The sequence below is a fragment of the Lytechinus variegatus genome, chromosome 18 (genome assembly GCF_018143015.1).
Source record: "Lytechinus variegatus isolate NC3 chromosome 18, Lvar_3.0, whole genome shotgun sequence".
Lineage (NCBI taxonomy): Eukaryota > Metazoa > Echinodermata > Echinoidea > Temnopleuroida > Toxopneustidae > Lytechinus > Lytechinus variegatus.
The window spans coordinates 24,446,669-24,472,844 of NC_054757.1; the positions used below are offsets into that span (position 1 = coordinate 24,446,669).

General features: G+C 36.4%; 2 protein-coding genes across 2 annotated transcripts in view; both read right to left on the reverse strand.

Moving 5' to 3' along the window:
- Positions 1-22,980, reverse strand: part of LOC121405571 (cell division cycle and apoptosis regulator protein 1-like) — a 52,079-nt gene extending 29,099 nt beyond the window's left edge. Inside the window, exon 1 of the mRNA XM_041596498.1 lies at positions 22,960-22,980. The gene's annotated coding sequence lies outside the window, so the exon portion shown is untranslated. The remainder of the gene's footprint in view (positions 1-22,959) is intronic.
- On the reverse strand, positions 17,267-18,756 carry LOC121405570. Its single transcript, XM_041596497.1, has one exon. It carries the CDS (start codon positions 18,680-18,682, stop codon positions 17,600-17,602), a length of 1,083 nt encoding a protein of 360 aa, XP_041452431.1. The 5' UTR covers positions 18,683-18,756; the 3' UTR covers positions 17,267-17,599.
- Positions 22,981-26,176: the final 3,196 nt, after the last annotated feature.

The following is a 26,176-nucleotide window of genomic DNA, read 5'->3' on the forward strand; positions in this document are numbered from 1 at the left end:
GCAATTATATATCATAAGAAGAATAGAGGATCTTGAAGAATGGAGATAACATCGTAGGATCTGCCCTTCTACTTTTTTAAATAAATATTTTGTAATGGTATAGTTATTTCCCATGGTGTGTAGCTTGGTTTTAAGTGGTAATAGGCTTCAATTTCTTGACTTGTAGATGTTTGATTCATCATTCAGGCTAAAATTGCATGTGTAGTACACATGCACAGGCGCTGCAGGGGGGGGGGGGGGGTTGGGCGTTTTTTGCCCCGGCCCCAAAAATGTATTAAGGGAAAATATACATGGGGGCCATCTTGGGATGATAAAATCCCAGCCCCCAAAATGTTCAAAAGCATGGCTCTACGCAGCAGTTGCCCCCCCTGGAATTTTTGAAAATTTAGTTTTACTAAAAACTTTTATATCCACTGAAAATGTGCATGAAACTTTCAGTTTCACTTTTAGGAATGCAAATTTGGTTAAGTATACAGTGTTTACTATGTACAGTAATTATTCAACTTCATATGGCAAATAATAAAACCTACTTCACAGAGGGATATCATATTTCAAAACCAGTATTTTGACTGTTGAATTCTATCTTGTGTATATGCATTTTCCTGAGATGGAGATATGAGAAAAATGGAGATGTTGAGAGGGATGGAAATGAGAGGAATAGAGTCGATAAGGGTGATGGAGATAATGGGAGGAATGGAGGTGATGAGGGTGATTTAGACGAGGGATGGAGGGGAACTGAGGATGGAGATGATTAGAGAGATACATATAGATAAGAGTGGAGATGAAAGGGGCATGATCATTACTATCATTACTCATCAACATTACCATCAACACTAACATCACCATTGCTATCATCTTTTTTGTCATCATCAACCTCATTATCATCACCATTACATGTATGACCACCACCACACTTGTCACCATCAGCAGCACCATCATCATCATCATCATCACCACCAAAGTCATCTTGATCACCGTCATGATTATTTCGTCTAAATCAGAAAAAAGGGAAAAGACTACTCTTCTTTTATCTTTTCTGTATATCTTTAATTTGCATGAAACCATCTTGCACCTTGGAAAATCACACGAGGAAATTACATAAAAATATAACACACTGAAAACCTAATACTCAATTGTCATTTTAAAAACATATTGCAAAATTACAAACACTTGTGAAATAAATACTTCGTCTAAGTTTTGATGTATTGCCACATCATTCTTGTATAATACAATAATGGCCCAAATGAATAATAATTATTGTTAATTATTAGCTGGTATTTTTCTGGTTGCCTGAGTCGAGCTCTACTTGTTAGGCTACCTGGTTTCCCCAAATAGGCCATCAGGTTATCCTTTGGGGTCAATTGAAATTATATTTTTTCCAAGAAAATGCATTAATTGCCCTTTTAATTTGTTTCATTCACGCTCCCTAAATGTGCATGTGCCAGGCCAAGCTAGTGTTTTCCTGTTTGCCAGAGTTGAGCTCTACTCATAAGGCTACCTGGTTGCCCCAGCTTGGCTGTTGCCCTGGGGACACTTGAAAAGAATACATTTCAACAAACAAGTGGAATGCCTCTGGTTGTCTCACCTGCATCACGCAGTTCAACATAGCAGCAGTGCTGACTTTGAAAACTCTAACTTGCACAAGATGTTCAGTGATACATGGTTACTCTTATGTCCATGTTTTATGAACTAGACCAATAAACTTAGAGATAGGATGGTTATTCAACAAAAAAAACCCAACATGGCCAAAGTTCATTGACCTTACATGACCTTTGACCTTGATCATGTGACCTGAAACTCGCACAGGATGTTCAGTGATACTTGATTACTCTTATGTCCAAGTTTCATGAATCAGATCCATAAACTTTCAAAGTTATGATGGTAATTCAACAGATACACCCAATTCGGCCAACGTTCATTGACCTTTGACCTTGGTCATGTGACCTGAAATGCGCACAGGATGTCCAGTGATACTTGATTACTCTAATGTCCAAGTTTAACAAACTAGACCAATAAACTTTCAAAGTTATGATGGTAATTCAACAAATACCCCCAATTCAGCAAAAGTTCATCGACCCTAAATGACCTTTGACCTTAGTCATGTGACATAAAACTCATGCAGGATGTTTAATGATACTTGATTAACCTTATGTCCAAGTTTCATGAACTAGGTTCATATATTTTCTAAGTTATGATGACATTTCAAAAACTTAACCTCAGGTTAAGATTTCGATGTTGATTCCTCCAACATGGTCTAAGTTCATTGACCCTAAATGACCTTTGACCTTGGTCATGTGACATGAAACTCTAATAGGATGTTCAGTAATACTTCATTAACCTTATGGCCAAGTTTTATTAACTAGGTCCATATACTTTCTAAGTTATGACGTCATTTCAAAAACTTAACCTCAGGTTAAGATTTGATGTTGACGCCGCCGCCGCCGTCGGAAAAGCGGCGCCTATAGTCTCACTTTGCTTCGCAGGTGAGACAAAAAGCATAAACCTATTACATTATTAAACACCGATTATAAGATTCTCACTAAAGTTCTTGCTGAAAGAATTAAAGAGGTTCTCCCCAAAATTATACAGGTTGACCAGGTTTATGGATACATTACTAATCAAAATATAGGCAAAACAGTTTGTCTTATTGATATTTTGTTTCAGGCTTTGAATAAAAGGCTATTTATCAGCGGTGGATTTTGAAAAAGCATTTGACTCTGTATCGCATAAGTTTATACAAAAGGTATTAGAAATGTTTGGATTTGGTGTATCTTTTAGACAACTAGTGCATGGATCAAAACTTATAGTGGAGCTAGTTGTGTTAAGAATGGTGGCTTCACAACTGGTTATTTTGATATATAGAGGGGAGTAAGACAGGGAGATCCCCTCTTGCCTTACATTTTTATATTATCTATTGAATTACTTGCAAATGTTATAAGAAATGGTACAGGGGTTAGGGGTATTTTATTAGCTCAGAATAAGGCTAAATAAGTGCTGTATGCTGATGATGTATCGATTTTTGTGCGAGATGAACGGTCCTTAGAACGACTTGAATTACTTTCTGATGTTTATGATTTAAGTGGTCTCATATTAAACAAGGATAATAGAAATTGAATGAGATTAGGAACCAGTGAAAACCAGGACTCTGTCCCAAAAGGATGGAATATGGTTAAAGAAGTGAAGATATGGGGGATATATTTTACCATGGATATGAAGGTCAAAGAAGAAATGAACTACAAAAAAATATTTAGCAAAATAAAAAAGTTAATGAGTTTGTGGAAGCAAAGAGATTTGACCATATTATGCAAAATTCATCTTCTAAAAACTTATGCACTTTCAAAACTGATTTATGTCTCATCTTTGATTGTGGTCCCGAAATGGGTTTATGTGGAAATAGAAAGAATCATATTCGAATTCATTTGGAATGGACAAGTTAAAACAAAAAGAAACGCAATGTTTCAAAACTATGAAAATGGAGGTTTAAGAGTAACAAATTTTGAAGTTTATATTAAAGTACATTTTCATGGGGTGACTTGACCTTTAAACAGCTGCACGGGGTTATTTACACAAATGATAAACTTCATAAATAGGTTATGTTATCGGGCGCCTCGTGGTCTAGTGGTTCTGACTCTCACCTTTCAAACAGAGGGTCGTGGGTTCGAATCCTAACCATGGCGTGTTTTCCTTCAGCAAGAAATTTATCCGCAATGTGCTGCACTCGACCCAGGTGAGGTGAATGGGTACCCGGCAGGATTAATTCCTTACATGCACTGAGCGCTGGTGATGGCAGCTCGAGCTAAAGCCAAGGTAATACTAGCAGCGCTTTGTATCCTCAGGCAAAAGGCGCTGTATAAATACCACTTATTATTATTATATTTCATCTAACAAATGTTCGTTTTGTTACCAAGAAATTGAAACTCTTGATCACTTAATTAAAAGTTGCCCGAATTTTCAAGCACTTTGGAAAAATATTGGACATAAATTAAGGTTAAAAGAATGGGAGAATCTCTCCATGGAAGACACTTTGTTAGGGATTGATGGAAGTTCAAATAGGATAAAATGTTTAAATACAGTTATTTTAATAGTTAAAAAAGATATTTATTCTGCAAGGCATGCAGGAAGCTGTTTGTCACCTGTTTGGAATCATAATAAAACATTGTAGGAAATATAGGGAAGAGGAATATAAGATTGCACAAGAGAGGAATACCTTGGCAATACATATCCAGAAATGGGAATAGGTTGATTTATAGTAACAAATGGATGCGTATACATTTCATTTTTATTCAATTCAATTCAATTCATTTGGCAAATTAAAACAATCAAGAAGTTACAAAATAAACAAATAAATAAGAATGAGCCAGGACCTCTGTAAAAGCATCCTGTGCTTATATTTGAGGCCCAAAATGACAAATAAGAAATACAATAAAATACAAGAAATAACATCAAATTAACTTTTTTTAAAAACGTATGTATTAGCTAAAGGCCTGCACACCATAAATTATCATTAGGGAGCCCATCCATATTGCATTGGCAGCGTGCACCCCGCGAGCGTACGCTTGCACACTCTAAGACGGGATAATAGCGTCGGCCAGCGGCAGCTAGCTGCGATAATTAAAACACAATAGAACTCACATCCGCTCTCGCAGCTCCCCCTGTGCCTGCTGCCGCTCGCTGCCATACTTTATGATACATTTGATTATAGATTTAATCCTCAGCTCGCTGCATCTAGCGGCAGCTAGCTGCCGCTAGCTGCGCTGTAGAAATCTCAAGCGCTGTCGCTGCCCCCCATTTCTATCAAAATTCGCAAAGGCAATCTCACCCCGCGCCGGCCACGGCTAGCCTTCAATTCCGCGACTCGCTCTGGAATGAAGACCCGGAATGAAGAGTAAACATGTACGTCGTGGTGCCTGTACTAGTTCCACTTGTCGTGTTACTCGACTTCAAATTATTATATTTAAAAGCATGATAATGAAAGGCGTTCCTCTTTTATGTCCGTATCGAAGCATTTCATGCAAGCACGTTCTATTGGAAATGATTACAGCTAGCTAGCGATAGAATATGCTCGGCTGCATCGTGTCGCATGCATGGCGACCGAGTACTACAGATCAACACGTGCGCATAATTATAAATATGACAAAAATTCTCGATCTAGCTCGATAAGTCGATGGTTCTCAATAGTTTCCGTTGTCAACGAACTGAACTGAAAATTAACGCCATCAATAGAAATACTGCCGATTTCGAAAATGTTGCAGCTTTCGAGTTGAGATTGACACGGAAGATTCACACATGAAAAATAAGTTGAATTAATGACCTTTTTTAACGTATGATTTTGGGACCGGATACAGATGGATTACACGCCTATTTTATCCCGTTTTATCCGAACGTCAACGTTGCTTCTTGGCACTGACAAAAATATTAATTCCCGAGCATGAAAATCAAGAAGCGCAAGACAAACCGTTCGTTTAAAAAGAATATTAATGATCGAGCAGTTGCACGAATGGTACCCATGCATAGTTTTTTTTACCTCTATTAAGGCCATAGTTTGAGACATCTTGGTATGAATAGGCCTATATCATCCAACTCGCCGGATAATGTCCGCCAAGAGTGTATAACTAGAGGGGTAGGCCTATTCATCTTTGCCACGGGAAGATTAATATTCTTAGAACATTTATTTTTTCTGACAGAGGCCAGATAAAATGACACAATATGAATATGATGCCCGAATTTTACTAAATTAGTGCGAACATGATATCAACGGCAAACTAAATTTTGGAGAATGATAATGACGCCATATCATTAAACACGCTAAATCGCAAATCAACAAAATGTCTACTTCTTTTTCTTTTGTTAGACATACTGCCTTACTTTTTATGTTGGTTTGAAATACTTCCTTTTATGATATTTTTGTTTTGATTTTTTGACATTTCGATTTTTGTTTCTGACATCGTATAAATTGTTTGGGTATATTTATGTTGGGTTTTTTGTTTAACTTATGCCGAATTTTTGATATTGTAGGCACTCTTGATTCTAGAAAATTATTGGAAACGCAATCTGCTTCTTTTGGACTTTTTTGGAAAAATACGCGAATTGTATTTCTTCCATGAGAATAAAAGTTTACATTGGAAGGTTTTAATTGATTTCATGATATATAATTTCCACTTCAAAACAATTTCAAAAATACGTCTCGAACGATCGTGCATTAATCTAAGACTAAGATGTTGAGTACTTTTATTCCAACGTATTTCCCTTTTATTGGAAAGATAACCGAATAATATTTATTTCAGGAAAAAGAGCTTATGGTATCTGAAATAAATTCTATATAATTTCCACCTCAAAACAATTTTGAAATACGTTCCGATCGATCATGAGCTGTGATCTGAGAGTTGAGACCATTTATCTAATGTATTTAGGACTTATATTTCTGACTTAATTGAAAAGATACGTGAATTGTACTTCTTTTTAGGAGAGTGTTTATTCTCAAAGGAAATTAAATTATTTCAATATGATTTCCAAATCAAAACAATTTTTAAAATAATTTCTGTCTCGAACGATTTTCAATTAATCTGAGACGTTTAAAATTTTTATTCCAACCCTTTACCTCTTACCGGACCTAATAAACCGGCCAAAGTCAACGATCAGCACCATTAGCGTACCTAATAAGGGGGGGCAGACTGCCCCCCCCCCCTGACGAGTCACAACACATGCAAGTGACGTATCCCTGCCCCCCCCCCTGACGAGTCCAAAGTGATCCCTGACGAGCCATAAGTGACCCCTCTCCTATGTGAAGACTTTTTTTTGCTTGTCAATTTTTTTTACCATTTGTACCTCGGTCACCTCGGTCACATTTGCTCTATGGCGGCTGTACGGCGAGTCGGAAACAGCCGTTTTAACATTTTTGAACCAGCTGCATATAGGTGGTTTGTATATAAAACAAACGAATAAACGGCTGTTTTAATTCGCCTTACGGCTGCCGTACATCAAATGTGACCGAGGTTTAAGTCTCGGTATAAAAATCAGTGCTTTTTAGTATCAATAATCTTCAATACTGTCTTTCTAGGCACGGGATTAAATCCGATCAGCCTTTCATCCACCGGTTTTCTATAGTGCGTTAACAATTCCCTAGTGACGCTAAAGACCACACGCAGAGGGGGAAGGGGGATTGCGGGGGCGTTAAGGGTCGAATGCAAATTACAAACGCCGTCTTTTGATCGCTCTATATCATTTCGAGCAGGAACAATAATAAAAAAAACCCGGATGTGCGGTTTAGTAGTCCATAGTTTTTTTTCTTATTAAAAAAAACATTGAATGAAGAAAAAGAAAACGCTTGGGATCCAGATGACATCCCCATACAAAACATCAAAGTTTTGAAAAAAAAAGTGAAACTGTATGATACTCATTGTAATTTCCATACTGCAGTATTTGATAAATCCAATCATTTGAGGCCTATTTTTTAGTTTAGCAACATTTTGTGAATAAATAGGCTAGGGCCATTACACACATAATGGGAACTGATACATGTGACAATCCTTTTTTTAGTGCCGCATGTGTTTATTCAAATGAGGAAACTCTTCACCCTCTATATTTTATTATGAACATGATGAATGGGTGCTACTGCGTATATTTCGCGAACCGATTCCATTGTTGGATGCATGGAATATCTCTGTCGTTCTTTGATTTTCGCCATCATTTCCGATTGATCATGTGTTGATGTAAGAGCGATTGTTTTGAGGTGCAAACAATTTAAGATAAATTTCATATATCTTCAGGACTGAATTCATGTTCTCTGAGAACGTAAATGACACTTTCCCGGCAATATCGGAAAGGCAAATGAAATAGAGTTACAAACATCTCAAATTAATGCAGGATCGATCACGCATGATTTTAAATTTAATGCGAGTGTAAACGATTTAAATAACTGATATTCCCGTATATGGACGAACCCATGTTCTGTCAGAAAAAAATTGTTGAAGATATGCCTTATAGAAAATTCAAGCGCGCTTCGTGTCGTGTCGTGTTTTCGTGCTTGCACCATTTACATAGGCCAAATGAAATCTGATCTAGTTATATAGCAATATAATGAGGCATATCTTTTAAAGTAGCTGATAGGGCAGCTAGGCATTGTGGCCCCGGGTAAATCTATGAGTGCCCTCACTAGTATGGACTTGGTTGTATACCCCCCCCCCCGATTTTTAAGTTTATCTTTCTTTTAATTATGTTAACAATTTGCAAAGATTTTGTATCCCCACGCCGATACAAAAGGTAAGTTATAATCAAAGTTCTAATAATCCCGCCTTCTAACAAGGTATTCTTTTTAGATGCCTATTGACATTACCGCCCTAAAAATATATATGTACATAATTATACCAAAGGGCTATACATACTTTGTTGGTTTCAACGTGCCCAGGATTTTATAGGTCTAATAATTTTCGACCCCCCCCCCCCCCCCCCCGTTTACATGAAATCGCCGAACAATTTTTCAAAAGATTCTAGTGTTGGATGACTTTTAAAAGCATTAAAATATTATAAGAGGGCAAAAAAGTAGACTCCACAGGATGTTCTTTCTTATCCTCTTTTAAGATTAACTGATTAAATACCTAACAATTGTGCTGTTTAAGTCATTAAAGATCAAAGCGGCCATTTGCTTTCACAATATAATGCGCGGCAAGTTCTTTTCAAAGAAAGTATCCGACGTAGATTATATTGATTAATTATCATTGAAGGGTCATGGGCGTAGCGGACATAACTATTCTGCGAAAGATCCTGCTCTTTTCATTGCGCTTGAGCGTTTTTTCAGACTACTCGTTACAATGGGCTTCTAAATTGATTAATTGTGTATACATTGCACGAGTATGGAAACATAATGAATTGCGAAGAAGCACCATTACACTCACCTGCTGCGACAAAATAATCCAATGATTATATAAAATGAAATGAAATTACTTGAATACTTTTGCATCAAATATTATGGCATAAAATCACAAATTTTGTAATTTGAACCATCAAATTAATGGCAAGGTGAATTGTATCATTCTAAAACAGGAACAAGCGATTGTCGTGCATTGGTGGAAGAAATAGTTCATTTTTAAGCAGGGTTAATTAGATATATATGAATTCTTCCACCTTGAAACGTACTAGAAGTATTTATAAAATCATTTATTAGACAGTTTTTGGCTCAATATTTCGTACATTTATGCCTTTATTTCGTGTCGGAGCAGAAATAAACACAAGCGATAATCGTACATTGTTTGAAAATACCGTAGATTATTGCGAAAGGCAGTCAGATGCTTTCCGCCTCATAACTATTTAGAAATCTACGGCCTATTTTATCTATTGACATGCCAAATATTTTGCGTCATTTCATGTCGGGTCGGATTCAAGAACAAGCTATCATCGTACATTGTTCGAAGAAAAGAAAGGTTATTTTATTTCCGCCTTAAAACTATTTTCGAATAATCTAGGACACATTTTATCTGTCAATGTTCCATATATTTTGTTTTCTGGTCGAATTCAAGAACAAGCGATTATCGTACATTGTTCAAAGAAATACGTAATTATTTCGCAAGTTTTATTATATGAACACGAATCTTTCCACCTAGAAACGTACCAGAAATATTTTCAAAACCATTTAAGACACTTTTTAGCCCAATATGTCATTTTTTATACCTTCATTTCTCGGTTCATTTCGTGCCAGAGCGGAAACAAACACGCAAGCGATAATCGTACATTGTTGGAAAATATCGTAGATTATTACTAAAGGTAATTAGATTCCTTCCGCCTTAAAACCATTTTAAAAGTATATTTCGAATAATCTAGGATCCGTGTAATCTATTAATATTCCATACATTTTGTTTTATTACATATCTGTTCGAATTGCGACGATTATCGTACATTGTTCAAAGAAATACATGATTATTTCGTAAAGTTAGATACATGAATACAAATCTTTCCACATTGAAACGTACCAGAAATATTTTTAAAACCTCTTAAGACACTTTTTAGCTCAATATTTCATTCTTTTATACTTTCATTTCGTGCCGGAACGGACCTAAAACTATTTAAAAGTAGGCCTATATTTTGAATAATCTACGACCCATTTATATTCCATATATTTTGTTTTATTAAATGTCTGGTCGAATTCAAGAACAAGCGATCATCGGACATTGTTCAAAGAAATGCATAATTATTTCGCAAGTTTGATTATATGAATAAGAATCTTTCCACCTTAAACGTACCAGAAATATCTTTATAACCATTAAAAACACTTTTTAGCTCAATATTTCCTTAGTTTCCCCCGTTCATTTCGTGCCGGAGCGGAAACAAACAGGCAAGCGATAATCATACATTTGGGAAAATACCGTAGATTACTATACGAAGGGTAATTAGATTCATTCCGGCTTCAAACTATTTAAAAGTATTTACGACCAATTTATCTATTAATATTCCATATCTTGTATTATTGATTGTCTGGTCGAATTCAAAAACAAGCGATTATCGTACATTGTTCTAAGAAATACATAATTATTTCTTAAAGTTTAGTTACATGAATACAAATCTTTCCACATTGAAACGTACCAGAAATATTTTTAAAACCTCTTAAGACATTTTTAGCTCAATATTTCATTATTTTATACTTTCATTTCGTGCCGGAACGGACCTAAACAAACACGCAAGCGATGATCTTACATTGCTAGAAGTTACTATGTCATATTTTATGTCGGGGTCGGATTAAGAATAAGTGATGATCGTACTTTGTTGGAAGAAATAGATCATTATTACGCAACGGAAATAATATAAAACTAATATCAATATGAATCTTTCCACCTCGAAATGTATAAGAATTATTTTGCTAAAAATCTAAGACACTTTTTAGCTCAATATTTCATACTTTAATACCTTCATTTCGTGTCGGGCAGACAAGAAAATCGCCTCATCGGTCGCGCACATTTCACCAACGGATTTAGAAAGCACATCATTTTGAGTACGAGTATTCGCCTGCAAGTTGGCCGCGTGCAAGCTGCGAGAAGCGGCGAGAAGCTGCAATGATAAAATCTAGGATTAATGGGGCTGTTAATCTGCTTTAATCTGAGCAGCGCGCCGCCGCTAGCTGCGTCTAGCGGGGAGATACATCCTGCTCACTAATTACCGCAGCGGGGGTGTGCTCGCGGGGTGCACGCTGCCAATACAATATGGATGCGGTCCCTTACTTTTTTTCTTTTCCAAGTATGTACACGTATTAAACGATGTTTTGTAACATTAGTCTTTTGTTATTTTGTAATTTTCAGTAAGTGTGATCAAATGTTACTTTTGTTTATTATTTTCAATATTTATTTCGTCTTGTAATGTTTTGTGATGTATGCAAGGCTCCACATTAACTTTTTTTGGTGGTGGCCCATTCGGGCCACCAAAACCTTCAAATAATTTTTTTGGTGGCCCATTAGTAAAGTTTGGTGGCCCGAAAAAATATAAAGAAAAACATTAATTAAAAATGAATAAAACAAACTGAAATATTCTGCAGTCACTACCACGTACCACTATTCTTTGTACATCTTGTATGTAAATCATACTTGCTGTTATTTTACTTTGCTTATTTTGTGGTAATATATAATAGTTCTATCATTGTGAATATGAAATGATTGAAAGAGAATAAAAGAATTGTATTCCCAGGTTGTGTGGACTTTTAATCTCCGTATAGACACACACTCATAATGGTAAAGTAAATAAATAGTGCATATAGCAAACTCAGATTGATTTACAAAACAGTGATTTTTCCTTCCTTTTTGATCGTAAAACCTAGATTATGCAGGCCCCAAATCCAGTTTATTTTCTCTTTTCCAGCATATTATAGCAGGAGAAGATCACAGAAAATATGGTGCAGAATTAGAACAAAGTATAAAAGGGGGTAATAAACAAAAATAATTTTTGGAATAGTATATTGAAAAAAACCCCAAAAATTGTAAAAATGAATAAGTGAAATAAGACAAATAAAAAAATAAGAAAAAACAAAGAACAGGAAAAAAATTTGAGAAAAAAAAACAAAAGAAAATGTAAGAAAAATGAATAAGACAAATTATCAGAAAAAATGGGGAAAATTATCATTATCATTCAGTAGAAACATGTTCTTTAATCAGGCATATTCAATGGGATTGGGTATAAGTGTTTTAATCACTGTAAAAAAAATGACAAAAAAATAAGAAAACGGCAAGTTATCTGGAAAAAACAGTGAGAAAATTCCTTCCCTATATTTGACAAAATGATGGAAAAAATTCACATTTCATATCAATAAAATGCCTTCCCAAAGTATTTACTTCCTTAAGAGTGGTTTAAGAAGTCATTTATAAACAAGAAAGAAAGAAGCTGCCTATTCGAGACAGCTTCGAAAATAAACCAAATATCAACATACATACAAATGCACATGTGGGACTGTGATGTACTCACCTATGTGTATTAATGCATTTGGAAATCGGTCTTTTTGAGTCAAAAGAGAGGTCATAATTCCTCCTTTTAATGCTTGCAAATTATCAGGTTTCAGTAATATGGACTGTAGAAGGGCATTTCATTGGTGTAAAATGTGACTTTGACGTAGATTTTCAAAGTTCTGGGGAAGATTTCTTAGCAGTAACATTTCGCATCGCAGCTCCCTGAGTCTGAATAGTCTGCCAGCGCAAAGCGCACAGCCAGCTGCATTGGTTTCATGCATGCAAAGCTCAGCCAGACAGCCGGCTGAATAGGCCTACATACTGTCATGACTATGCAATCTTTGTGTGTGTGTATTTGTGTGTAGATTAACAAAAAAGGCGCATGACGAATTGACTTGCAATTTGAACTGTAGAAAGTTGATAAATGCATGCAAAATCGGGAGAAAAATTGCGCTACTTTGAAAATTATTGGTTGCCTGATTCGGGCCACCAAAACTTAACATTTTTTCAATAATGGTTGCCCGAGATGAATTTTTGGTGGCCCCGGGCCACCGCTAATGTCGAGCCTTGATGTATGTATCATATGTTTGATTATGAATATATTGAAATTAATAAAAAAGTTTCAATACAAAAAACCATGCAGGTTCAACACGAATGTTTGCCTTGATCATTTGCCTTTGCCGTATTGCTGGTAATTTGCCCTCTCACTAAACAGTAAAAAAATAGCATGTTGTTTAAGCCTGTCACTCTAACAACAGGTTGTTTAAACATTCTGTGATTGTTTAAACTTTTTAAACAACTTGTTTAAAAAGTTTAAACAGTTGTTTAAAAAGTCTAAACATTTGTTAAAAAGTTTAAACGGTAGATGTTAGAGTGGCAGGCTTAAACAACGTGCTTACAATTTTTAAACAGCCTTTTTACAGTGTATCATGGAAGAAGAGGATGACATTCCGTCACCGTTGTTGGTCACCGTCGTCGTAGTATCATCGTAGCCATGTAGTAGTTAATAGAGTTATATATTCATTATTGTTATCGTTATCATTATCACTATTATTATTATCATCATTAGTATTATATTTTTATCATGATTAGTAGTAGTAGTATACTTTATTATCATTAGCATCATTTTGAAACTATAAGATCGTTAATTATAAATTACATTACTATTATTATCACTATTACTACTATTATTATCAGTATTATTATTGTTAACAGCATTGTAATGAACAGTATTAGCAGTAGTAGTAGTAGTAGTAGTAGTAGTAGTAGTAGTAGTAGTAGTAGCAGTAGTAGTAGTAGTAGTAGCAGTAGCAGTAGTAGTAGCTAGTAGCAGTAGTATTATCGGTGGTAGTAGGAGTCGGGGTAGGAGTATAGTAGCAAGAACTAGTAGTATATTTTCCTTCATCGTTTAGAATCATTTTGAAACTATCATAAGTGGAAACAACTGAACTTCTACATAGTTTTTCCCACTTGTTCACTGCAACCATCCTGCCTGTGGGGAATCTACAGGTAGGACTATGGTATGCCAATGCTGTACAAAGCACACACATTGAAAAATCATTAAAATGTCACTTTTGTGACCAAAATTAATAATTTCCATACAGTTGCCCTCTATTGGTGGAAAGTAAAATGGCAAGAAAATTTTCATTTTTCAATCTCTATTTTCAATTAAGAAAAAAATAATTCAAAGAATTTAATTTACATAAGTGCCAAGTTATTTTGATGAATAGCTGTAATGAAAACTGACAGTATAAGAAAATCAAGTATTTGTCCCAAATAAAAAGAGAAATTAAGCCAAACATAGCCACCATTATTTTGCAACACAAGGGGATGTAACTGAGAACAAAACCTTGTTCATTGAATGAGTGGATTTTCCTTCGTTTTGTACTCTTGTCTTATCAATATTACCGCTAAATTAATTTTGGCTATTGCCGGAATTCTAGGTTTTTCACCTCCTTGTGTATACAAACGCCACTGCAAAACATGTTTGGATTTAATGAAAAATAGCAATGCCACATGATTTTTTTATTTTCAGAAAAATTATATCTTGTGACCATTCATTTTGAACCTTATGAGTTGCTCTACAAGTTAAGAGTACGGTTTTTTTGACGTTAATCTTGCATATGCAAATTAATGCATATTAAATTAGCCGAAATTTGCATATTTTCCACCGAAAATTATGAACATTTTCACAAAAGTCATTACAGTGAGATAATGATAAAATGTTTAGCTCATGACCATTCATTTTGAAGCTTATAAGATGCTCTTCGTTTTAAAAGTACGTTTTTTTAATATTGACTTGAAATATGCAAATTAATGCATATCTAATTAGGTGTAATTTGCATATTTTCCACTGAAAACTTTGAAGACTTTCACAAAAGTGATTACATTGAGATAATGATCAATATGTATCTCATGACCACTCATGTAGATCAGCTTATGAAATGCTCTTCGTTTTAATAGAACATTTATCAACATTGACTTTAAATATGCAAATTAATGCATATTTAATTAGGTGTAATTTGCATAATTTTTCATTAAACTTTATGAAGATTGTCTCAATGACACAAATTGGACTTGGTTTTTCACACACAAAAAGTATACACTCTATTTTATGATAACTTCATCATTAATAAATAATAATTTGAATATGTTCTAGAAACTCTAAAACACATATTTCTATGTTTATGCAAACCATATGCATAAATTAGTGTGTGCCTTTAATGTCACAAAAATATGAAGTGCCAAATTATATGTTGATGTGTCACACTTATTACATTTAGACGTGAATGTCGTTAATATGTAAAAAAATATTCAATGTTGTGTTCAGGCAAATACATTGGATTTATATTTGTTTGCCTCAGTTACCTTTAAACTGCAGCAGATCCTGAACTAGTTTCTTCCAAGGGATAGGGATGACTTGTTACACTCGGATGCTTGCTGGAGCCAAACTTTTGTTGAGAAAAAGAGAAATACCAAAGTCAATTCTCAATTAAAGGATTATTCTTTATGCCCATCATAAATCTTAGAGTATGTAATTCATTGTACTGCAAAATTTCCAGATTCATTTCCAAAACATTCTGATTAATTGTCAACAAAAATAATGTATGATGAGTAAAGACATTAACCCTAGATGATAAAATGCAAAAGACCTACTATAACAAGTAATACTTTGGTTTGCTTCAGTTACCTTTAAACTGCAGCAGATCCTGAACAGGTTTTTTCCAAGGGATAGGGTAAGAAGGAGATGACTTGAAACACTCGGATGCTTGCTGGAGCCAAACTCTAAACTGCACCAGATACTGGATTGGCTTTTCTCCAAGACACAGGGTACGAAGGAGATGACTTGTAACACACGGATGCTTGTTGTAGCCCAACTCTAAACTGCACCAGCACTGAATGGCTTTTCTCCAAGACACAGGGTACGAAGGAGATGACTTGTAACACACGGATGCTTGTTGTAGCCCAACTCTAAACTGCACCAGATACTGGAATGGCTTTTCTCCAAGACACAGAGTACAAAGGAGATGACTTGTAATACTCGGATGCTTGCTGGAGCCCAGCTCTAAACTGCACCAGAAACTGGATTGGCTTTTCTCCAAGACACAGGGTACGAAGGAGATGACTTGTAACACACAGATGCTTGTTGTAGCCCAACTCTAAACTGCACCAGATACTGGAATGGCTTTTCTCCAAGACACAAAGTACGAAGGAGATGACTTGTAACACTCCGATGCTTGCTGGAGCCCAGCTCTAAACTGCACCAGAAACTGGATTGGCTTTTCTCCAAGACACAGGGTACGAAGGAGATGACTTGTAACACTCACATGCTTGCTGGAGTCAAACTTTTGTTGAGAAAAAAAGAGATATACCAACATCAGCTTCTGAGTTAGCAATGAACTGTGTTCACATCTATCTACATCAATTTTTTTTCATAAAATAGATCTGAAACTCCAATCATGCAATAACTTATACTTACTGCAAAAAAAATCAGATTCAGTCTAGAGGACAGGGACAAGGGGAAAACAAGGCCAATGTGACTGTAGCATCCAACTCCAACTGATGAACGAATGAACAAACTTGAAAAGGAGAATCTGTGAAATGTGAAATGAAAAGTTGTGTTAGTGTTAAGTGCAGTATTTACAAATAAAATCATTGTCCTTTTGAAAATATGAAACATAATCATTATTAAAAAAGTAAACATTCATTTTCTCAAAAAATGATAACATTTATGTTTTCTTCAATAGGCAATTTTATTTATTTAACAATGCAGGCTTGCATTTACCTAACAAACAATTTTCAAGTCACCCTGCTTGTAGTCATCTAGGAGCCGGTAGGTGTAAATGGCATCATCCTCGTTGTATTTGATGTTGAACCACGCTGGGTAACCAGGTACTAATCCAAGGACTTTCCCAACATATTCTTCGTTATCAAAACGATGTTGAACCTGTTTGGATAAGATCAATAGTATCATGTTATTTTTGTCCTTTTCATTCAATTAAAATCATATTGAATATCATGCATCATACAGTTTTCCACAAGGCAACAGAAAAGAAATCATACTTTGCAAATCATAATCAACACTCAAATTAATTCACAAAACATAAATGATAATTTGCAATCATCAGCCCTCCAAAAAATATTATGCTTCAAATCATCTGCACACAAGCAATGGAAATCATAATCATAAATCATAATCTGCACACATTAATATAATTACTAGTAATGCATACATTCAAATGATATTAAAGTGAGAAAGAATATGAAATAATATATTTGTGCAATATTTTCCACATAATGCATTACCAAAATTAAATCATGAAATAAACCTGAGTACTGGAATCCTTCCTTCCAGGCGAATGGAAAACGAAGTAAAGGCCTTGATGAAGAAAACTAGACACATGAAGACAACACACTTCAAAAATTTAATTTTCAAACAAGCTTTATTTCCTGCAATGGCATATATTCATTTACATCACAATACAAAGTGCATCATATTGCATAAAATATTATATGTTGAATCAATTTTAGCATAGTATACACATATTTAGAGTCATATACACTGCAATGTTTCCTTTTTGAACATCATTAATTAAAATAATTGTTAAATTCTTTCATAAGATTTCTTTCATTTTAAGAATTTTATTTTTATGTATTAATTTCATCATTTCCCTCATTTTTTTTTAAAACAGTTTATGCTTGGGCCTTCTTACCCTCTTGCCAACCAGCAATGGCAGTCCACCCTCAGGGGCACTTGCTGAAGGCAGGGTGAAGGCTTGGTGGACCAAGGTCTTTACATTTGTTGAAAGAACATCCCATGAATGAGCAACACCCTTACTGCTGAACAAGAAGACCTCTGGTCTTGGAGGAATTTGACGCAGGACGTGCTGCCTAAAGCGTAGCTGGGCCTTTAGAGCATCCATCTTCTGCTTCGGAGTGGATAGGGTGTTCAACATTTCATCGACCTCTCGCTCTGATTGCCACAACCCATAGTAGTTTATTTCCTGGGTGAAGTGCTCAAGATCAAGCCTCCTTTTCTCCTCTTTTCTCTCTCTTTCACGCTCCCTCTCCTCAAGGGCTTTCATCTTTTCCTGCTTGATGGCCTCGGAGCGCTCCTTGAATAGACTACGAAGTGTCCTTGCCCTCTTCCTTGCCGAACAGATGATGTCGTCAGCCTCTTGGGGTGATAATGCCTTCAGCCAGTCACCTGTCTTGTTCAGGCTAAACATGATCGTTGCTTCATGCACAAGGAGACTTGTATTCGGCCTTGTCCTCATTTGCTGGTCTAGATAGGCAAATACTCGTTCAGGGAACTTGTTGTGTTTCGCTACACTTTTCGAAGACTCCCTCTCATCTTCCCCCACTTCAGCAACATGAGCACTGTGGGCAGCCATTACCTTACAGAGTGCAGGCAGTATATTTTCAAGCACTGTGGCAGTGAGGCCATCATTCTCACATGGCAGTATCAGGGCCTTGAAAATTGCATCATCTTCCACATCTTGAAGAGGTTGAGTCAGTCCTTCCATGAATTCCTGAGGATGTTCAGCGCCTCTCTTAAGGGCATCTTCTATCTTCCGGTAGACTTGTGGCAGATCCAAGATATGGATTTCTTTATCCTCTAAGCACCTCCAGAGTGGAGCAGTGATGATCTTGCTCACCAGGCCAAGTGCCCTACAGCCTGCCATATACAATGGCTCTGCCAGGTCAGCTTGAACGCACTTGAGAAGCTTATTTGTTGCCCCAAATCCATTGATGAATCTTGTCATTTCTCCTCCAAGAAAGTACACAAATCCGGCATTGAAGAAGAGAATATTAAAGCGGTTGCCTTTAAAGGGCACCAGAGGAAGGGTGCGCAATCCATAGCTCTTAAGGAAATCTTGAACAAACAACTTGAAATGGCCATGGACACCTGCCTTCTCGCTTCCTCCTCTTGAAAAGGCCTTACTGCATCCTTTGATCAACCGGATCACGCCGCAACCCTCCGATTCAAAGGCCAACCCCTTCACTTTTGCGCCTCCACCTTTCCCTTCAACTCCTTTTCCACACTATCCAGTGCCTTCTCGCAGGTTTCCGCATATTGCACAAGGCTGTGAAGTCCACAGAAGAAAGAAGTGATGTTACTTAGTGGCTCCCTTTCCACATCGCTCATTGCCTCCCAGTTCTCTGTTATCGTCGGCAGGACATCAACCCTATACTTGCGGAGTAGCTCGTGCCACTTGAGCTCAGTCGCTGCACGATCAGACATGGTGTTTCTTATGTTGAGTAATATTTTCTTCTTCCTCCAGAACTTGCCTTATTGCATGCCTCATCAACATCTTGGAGGAGTTCCTTGAAGGTCTTGAGAGTATCCGCGGCAGACTTCGTCGCAATATCTCGGAGACCGAGGACAAAGTACCGGTTATCTGATGTTGAGGCATGAAACCCCATTACCTTTTCTCCAAATTTTGATGTTTCGTCAGAGTAGAGTGTTGTGTGCTGTTCACTTGAAAGTTCTGCTGCAAGTTGGTCTTGAGCCACACACAGCCTCTGTACGCTCATATTCTCGACTGTCGTCTTTGAAGGAAGTCTTGAGCACTTTTTTCCGGTTAGGTGGGTTGTGACTGACTCTATGACTGCCGATACCTTGGCCACACCAACGTGATTATCCAGGAGGTCATAGACACAGTTGGTCAACGCAGTGTTGAATCTCCGATTGGTTTTGTCATAAGTCTCGATGACATCTTCTTCTTTTGCCTCAAGTTGCATTTGGAGATCTTTGTTGCTCTCTTTCAACTGTGATATTTCTGCTTTGAGAGACTTAACTGTTTCTTCTAGTTGACAGATCTCATCCCCACACTGGTCATGATTTATTTGTTCTTCAAGCTTCTTGTTCTTTTTTTTGTGGTAATCTTCTCTGTCTCTTGTTCTTTTCACAGCTCTTCTAAGCGTCTGATTGCTCGCAACCTGCTTCTCCAGGGCAGCTTCCTTCGAAGCGAGGGCGGCATCCTTCAACTCTAATTCCTCTGAATTCTCAGCACTTTCTCTAGTAGCCTTTTTCGCCTCTAATTCAAAGGAACAGGTAGAGTGCGCTGCACATATTCCTGAAGACTTTGGCTTCTGTAAGGCTGGATTACACTTGGGAGGAGAAAATAAGCTTGCCAGGAACCTCTGTAATCTTTCTTTGGCAAAACCCCTTGTGGAATCTTTGAGTATTACTTTCCTTTCAGCTTTAATTCGGCTAATTGACTTTTCATAGCTACTTAGTGAAGCATTATTCTCAGGGAACAGATTCTTGATGTGCCTTGCTGCTTGAGCTTGGTTCTTGTTTCGAAGCAGCTCTAAAACCTGATCATTTGTCAGCAATGTAGAACCTGGCTCTTTTATATTGAAAAGATAAAAATATGAACAACAAAGACAACCTTTTTTACTTAATGAATAATGCACATTGTCATGAATTTGTTTTATATAGGGGAATATTTTAGCTATCAAATCTATTTACTATTGTTAATTCATCAGGATTAAATTAAACCTGTTATATGTCATCTGGTAAAAAAATGAATTGTTGGTTAATACTATTATAGGGGGGATATAATTAATCAATTTGTAATTATATTTTACAAACTAGGTATTGGAATTTCCTTAAGAGAATTCTTTGAATAAATTGAAATAAGAAAATAAAAAGCCATGTAGAAATGATCATCAAATTATTGTTAATGAAAATAATGATAGTTAAAATAATGATAATCAATGGTAACTTGCATGGTAATCTAGAATTTTAAAAGAAAAGTAAATAAGGGTTACAATTCAAAGATTATATACATTTTAAATCAAGTGAATGTTTATTCTCAACATACTTTTTAACAATCATATTCTTGATAAAATATTAATTTTGCTTTTTATCTGCTTAAACCTTATCTTCTTTTTGACATTTTGTCTTTATTAACTCAATTATTTTACCCTGAATTGGCTAAACAATAGTGGTTCATAAAATATAACAATGCTTCGAGCAGTGGGAATAATAGTGCCAATAATTAAAAATCATAAATTGTCAGATAACCAGTAAGAAATTAAGAAACCAGTAAAATCAATGATTTTGTTAACATAACATGTCATAATATTTATGATTAAATTAAATAAAACTGGTACACTCATAATTCCCTTTCACTGAAAGCAAATTAGCAAAAGACAGTCACATCCAAACAAAACTTTCTAAAATTAATCCTTTTTTTAACTTCAACCCTCCTTTACCTACGAAAGCATGCAGGCCCCTGCAGTTGTGATTAAGCCAGAATATACTGCCCAAAATTTTTAATTGAATTCTTAGTCCTTGGATTATTAATTTAAATATTAATGAGGGAGGGCCTCATTAATTAATTAATTCATCCCCCCCCCCACCCCGGGATAGGGTACTCATATTTGGTTTGGATGGGGCTGTCCAAGTGAAAGGCTCAAAACCCATGCCCATTTTAAGGGCCATTTTTACAAAAAAGTACCCCATCGAGTTAGGAAAATTTGACAAGAAAAAAAATGGACCCAGGCATGGGGCGTGTTTAGGAATTTTCCAGCATGAATCCATACACTATGTTTAGGAATTTCTTAATTAACAGTTTGGTCCAGATACCTATTTTACTTCCCAAATATGTCAAATAATCCCTTGCATGGGGAAATCAAATAAAAGGGGGCCATAAAATTCGACCCCCCTCCTTAACCAGCTTATTCGTTAAAATTCTAAATTTTCTCTCACTCCTTCTCTGACTCGCTGAGTCTCACAATCCATTCCTCATTCATTGCTTACATCATCAAACTCATGTGTAACATTTAAAATCTTATATTATTACAATAAAATTATTTTTAAAGCAAAGAGAGTTGTCAAAATGTTAAATATTATCTTTCAAACTGATACATTAAGGCGAAATACCCTGGAAACCCCGTAAATTACTATTTGTGGGACTAAGTGCATTTCAGCTTTCCGCCAGAGAGGGCGCTTTTTCACCTTGAAACGATCCGAACTTGAACTCGAAAAATATGACAGGACTTCGATATTGTCTTTCGCGCTTCTTATCGCCGGTCTTATTGGCCGCAAATTTGGTAGCACTCGACAGAGAACAAGTCAAGCTTCTCAAAAATATGGTTCTTAATATGTTCTGAGGGGTCAGTTTCGAGCTGTAAGCCTTCAAACATACTTCAAATTTAGCCTAAAATTACTCATGTTTTCACCGCAATATTTAAAACAAAATCAAACGGAATAAAATATAATTTTTTAAGGAAAAAAGAAGTTCATAATCTTATCTTCGTTCGAGTCCATCTTGCAGCCTGGATCACAGTCTATATCCCTTGCAATGCATGATGGTAGGTGACCCTTGCCAACCCGAAGTTAATTCTTGTTTTCATTTTACCGTAAACACGCTCTGCAGCTGGACGATCAGCTCAATGTACGTCATGAGAAACCTGTTTATTTTCAGTGAAATTGACCCTGGTTCGGCGATTTAACTTTGAAGTGACAAAAATTGTAAGTTGTTTAGATTAATCATTCATGGCGGTTTAGCCCTAAACTGAAGGAAAATAGTGAGCCCTTCATTGGAGATTTTCGTGTTGTCGGGAGCGAGAGTCAAGCGTCCGCGCGGCCAGTGTGGCATCGCTACCATGATGACTGCTCTCTGTACATGAAGGGTCGTGTAACCACTGAACAAACAATGGCTGTAAGATTGTATGCGGATGCGGTGGTGCGGGGAGACTCGCCAGTGTCATATCTAACCAACGACATGTGTAGACTCTTCACTAGTTGCTTTGTAGCTATTTTTGCGGAGATTGCCTTCGCCAGGTTGTAAAACAGAAACGCGCCCCCTGGGGCAACAGCCGCAATAATAATAAATTAAACGTCACTCACACCAAAAACAGTACATGGGACTAGTAAATCTCTATCTAGGGACTAGGACATAACGTCGAATCTTTAGACATGTTATTGCGACCTCATCATACAACAACAACGACTATAAAACTACCTTCGAAGAGAACTGTACTCAGAAGTATAAATTAAAAAAGAATCCATGAACTGCATACTTACCACAACAGCAGAAAGTTTTCGTACGACGCAGTCGCTGAGATCGTGCGTGCATGCAATTAAGGCATTACCAACGAACGTAGAGGGCAACACCCCTGCCCCTGGTATTATTCTGAAAGACGTGAAGATGTAATCAAAGTTGCCTTCATTTTGAAGTGGAACCCCCCCCCCTTTTGCTTTTCGAACTTCTCAGGACCAATGTTAACTCAATTTTGTAGTGAAAACCTTTTTTTTTTGCTTTTCAAATTTACATCAACACCCCAGTCAAACAAAATCATCCCAGGGCAGTGGAGATGCTAATGATTTCTGCTGGAAATTGAGATTGAAAGAATATAACAAAAGAATAATGATTAGGGTATCATTATAGGAAAAAGCAATATTCATTCAGAACGAACAGAAACAAATCTCGAGAGAAATATATATTTTCCGAAAACATTACCTTGCATTTATTGTAATAACCATGCACGGATCCAGAGTTGAAATTCTAGGGGGTGCTACAGGATCCATAATCTTTAAAAAGGGGTATAAAAGCTAGGTTGTCACCTAAATTTTAAGTCTGCAAAATAAAAAATCACAAGCCAACCGCCCCTATATTCAAGGTCAATTCGTCTGTCTTTTTTTTTACTTAAAAAAAATTCCTACAGGGGGCTAGCGCCCTCTTATAGCCCCCCTGGATCCGCGCCTGACAACTATCAACGCTAAATAACATGTCTACACACTAATCTGATGCCATCCAATCGAATTATTAGGCGATGATTTCATTATCAAACAAAATTGTGATAAGAAAACACAATATTTCTCAATTCTAAAACCTATAGGTTACCAAGTAAGTACCAAAAGAGCAACAGGACCATACAAGTGCAACTCCTGTTTTATATTCCATGGTGATGGGAGGGCTTGAGTTCATTACAGTGGTTATCTAATCAGAACACACTTGAAGGAGTGGTAAATTGTTACTTAAGTGGGGGGGGGGGGGGTAGAAAACGATATGCTTTCATTACATTATGAAAAAGGAGTACCTAAAGAACTGAAAAAACATGACACATTTAATATCTACAATGTGAATGTTCTTAAGGCGGTACAGATTTTTTTGTCACATTGTCTCTTGTGCACAATTAAAATGGCAATAGTTTTGGTATGTTTTTAATAGCTTATTAATTGAGCAAGCGTGAGAGTTGTTTTTGTTGTTGTTGTTGAATATGATGGCGTTCTTCAATCTCTCCGGATTATACGCGCCAGTCGCTTTCGAAAGTTGGACGTCGACGGCAAAGGAAAACGATCCATACTACGTCAAACATTGGTGACGATTATATGACAGATTTAAGTAGATTAGTAACCCATCCACCTATTATATTAGTAGGTCCTACAAAATTAAACATCTTCGTGGAATAACAGTTTAATACAAATAGAGAAATTAAATATCGCGCATGCTAAATGATTGTTCGTGGAAAAGGGCACACCAGCTACAAACGGCTACCAGTTATTGCACAATAGAATTTACAAAAATCTTCGTCAAATAACGATTCAAATGTGAAATCACATACATATTTTTCGTCCTTCTTATTCTTTTGTTACGTCTTTTCTTAGTTTCTTATTAATAAGAATTATTAACCCATCTTTCAAGTCTTGTGTTTGAAAAAACAAAAACACACCCTAACTGTCAAAACAGTTCGTGGCATATATAGTAGTTCCCGTGTATAATCAGGATTAATTAACAATAGTTTAAGAATCTCTCCTTTACATATTTTGAATAAAATCAAACGTAATGTTCAATAGTCTCAAATACTTTGCACACCTCACAAAGGCCTGAAGAGTGCTGTTTAATTTGAAACATATAATAGATTAATTTGCATTTACCTACTGCAATTTGACGAATGAGGCATTCGCCTTTCCGAGAAAACCTTTTCTATATGCCTGCTTAAAATATTATCATGGATAGCATATAAAAATCTACCATTTCTAGACGCATACCAATCTGCTTGCCAGATACGTTTATAAAATATCATGCGTGAGCATGTAAGTTCATTTATAGAGTTTGGTTGAAAAAAATGTCTTCAAAAGAGGATCTAAATAAAGGTTGCTGAATCGTAGGTGGCGGGCTTTCACTTTCACGTTCAGCCACGGGACCATAATTTAAATTGGTATTGCCTGACAAAGCACTGTGCGTCATTTGAAACCGGGTGGGCAGAACTCTCTCTCTTTTAATGGCTCTGCTCACCCCAGCTCGAAGTAGGAACATCTTCTTTCAGATTTAAGTTCTTATTTAGTGAAATAGCCGTACATGTATTGTTTATTGCAATTTAGTAGATTATAGTTACAATAATAGGGTATATGTGTAGTAATAACTTAGTTTACTATTCGTAACAAGAAACACATTTTAAGGCAATAAAAGTAAAAAGAATGTATGGAGTATACACACTACCATTATGCGTTACATACGTAGAGCTTGAATGCCTAACGTATCGTTAGATATCCATGTTTTACGGTAGAGTGCATTGGTTCTTTTGTCGTGTACTTAGCCGGTCGAGAATGGCTCTGTCAGCTCAGTCATTGTCAATTATTGATTGCGTAATACACCTTTCAATTAAGCATGATCTGAATGAGGGTGTGAACAAAGATTATTATTGTGAGTTGAAAGAAATGAGAGTCTAAGTGTAAAATAGGAAAACCAAAGGGAAGAGAGAAAGGGACCGAATGGAGAAGTGTGTGCCCACACTGTATAAACTGTGGTGTTAAAACCGACACCAGTGGGTGTTAATAGAGGACCACACCCTGAGGTTTTGAAACCACACACTAGAGATTGAACATAACACCAAAAAGTGTAAATGTAACAACCGAAAGTGTTGTAATAACACCTATAGGTGTTAATTTAACACCGGTGTAAAATAACTGGTGTGGTCCTCTATGTACACCGGTTAACACCACAGTTTTTGCTTTGCACAGCGTTTTTGCAAATGAAAGGAGATTGAGCTTTATCAAATTACTATTGAACTCGATTGGAAAGGAAAATTTAAAGATAAGGCATAATTGTCGAAACAATTTTCAGGATGTCGATTCAATCTGCTCAGTCCGCGTCTGCTAATCATGACAACTCTACCGATCCCCACATGAAAAAAGACCCCCCTTTTCAATATGGTTCAATCGTAAATCGGGCAATAATTTTCTCAGAAGGAAAATTTGCCGCACTACACGTAAGGACAGGAAATAAGGAGAAACCACC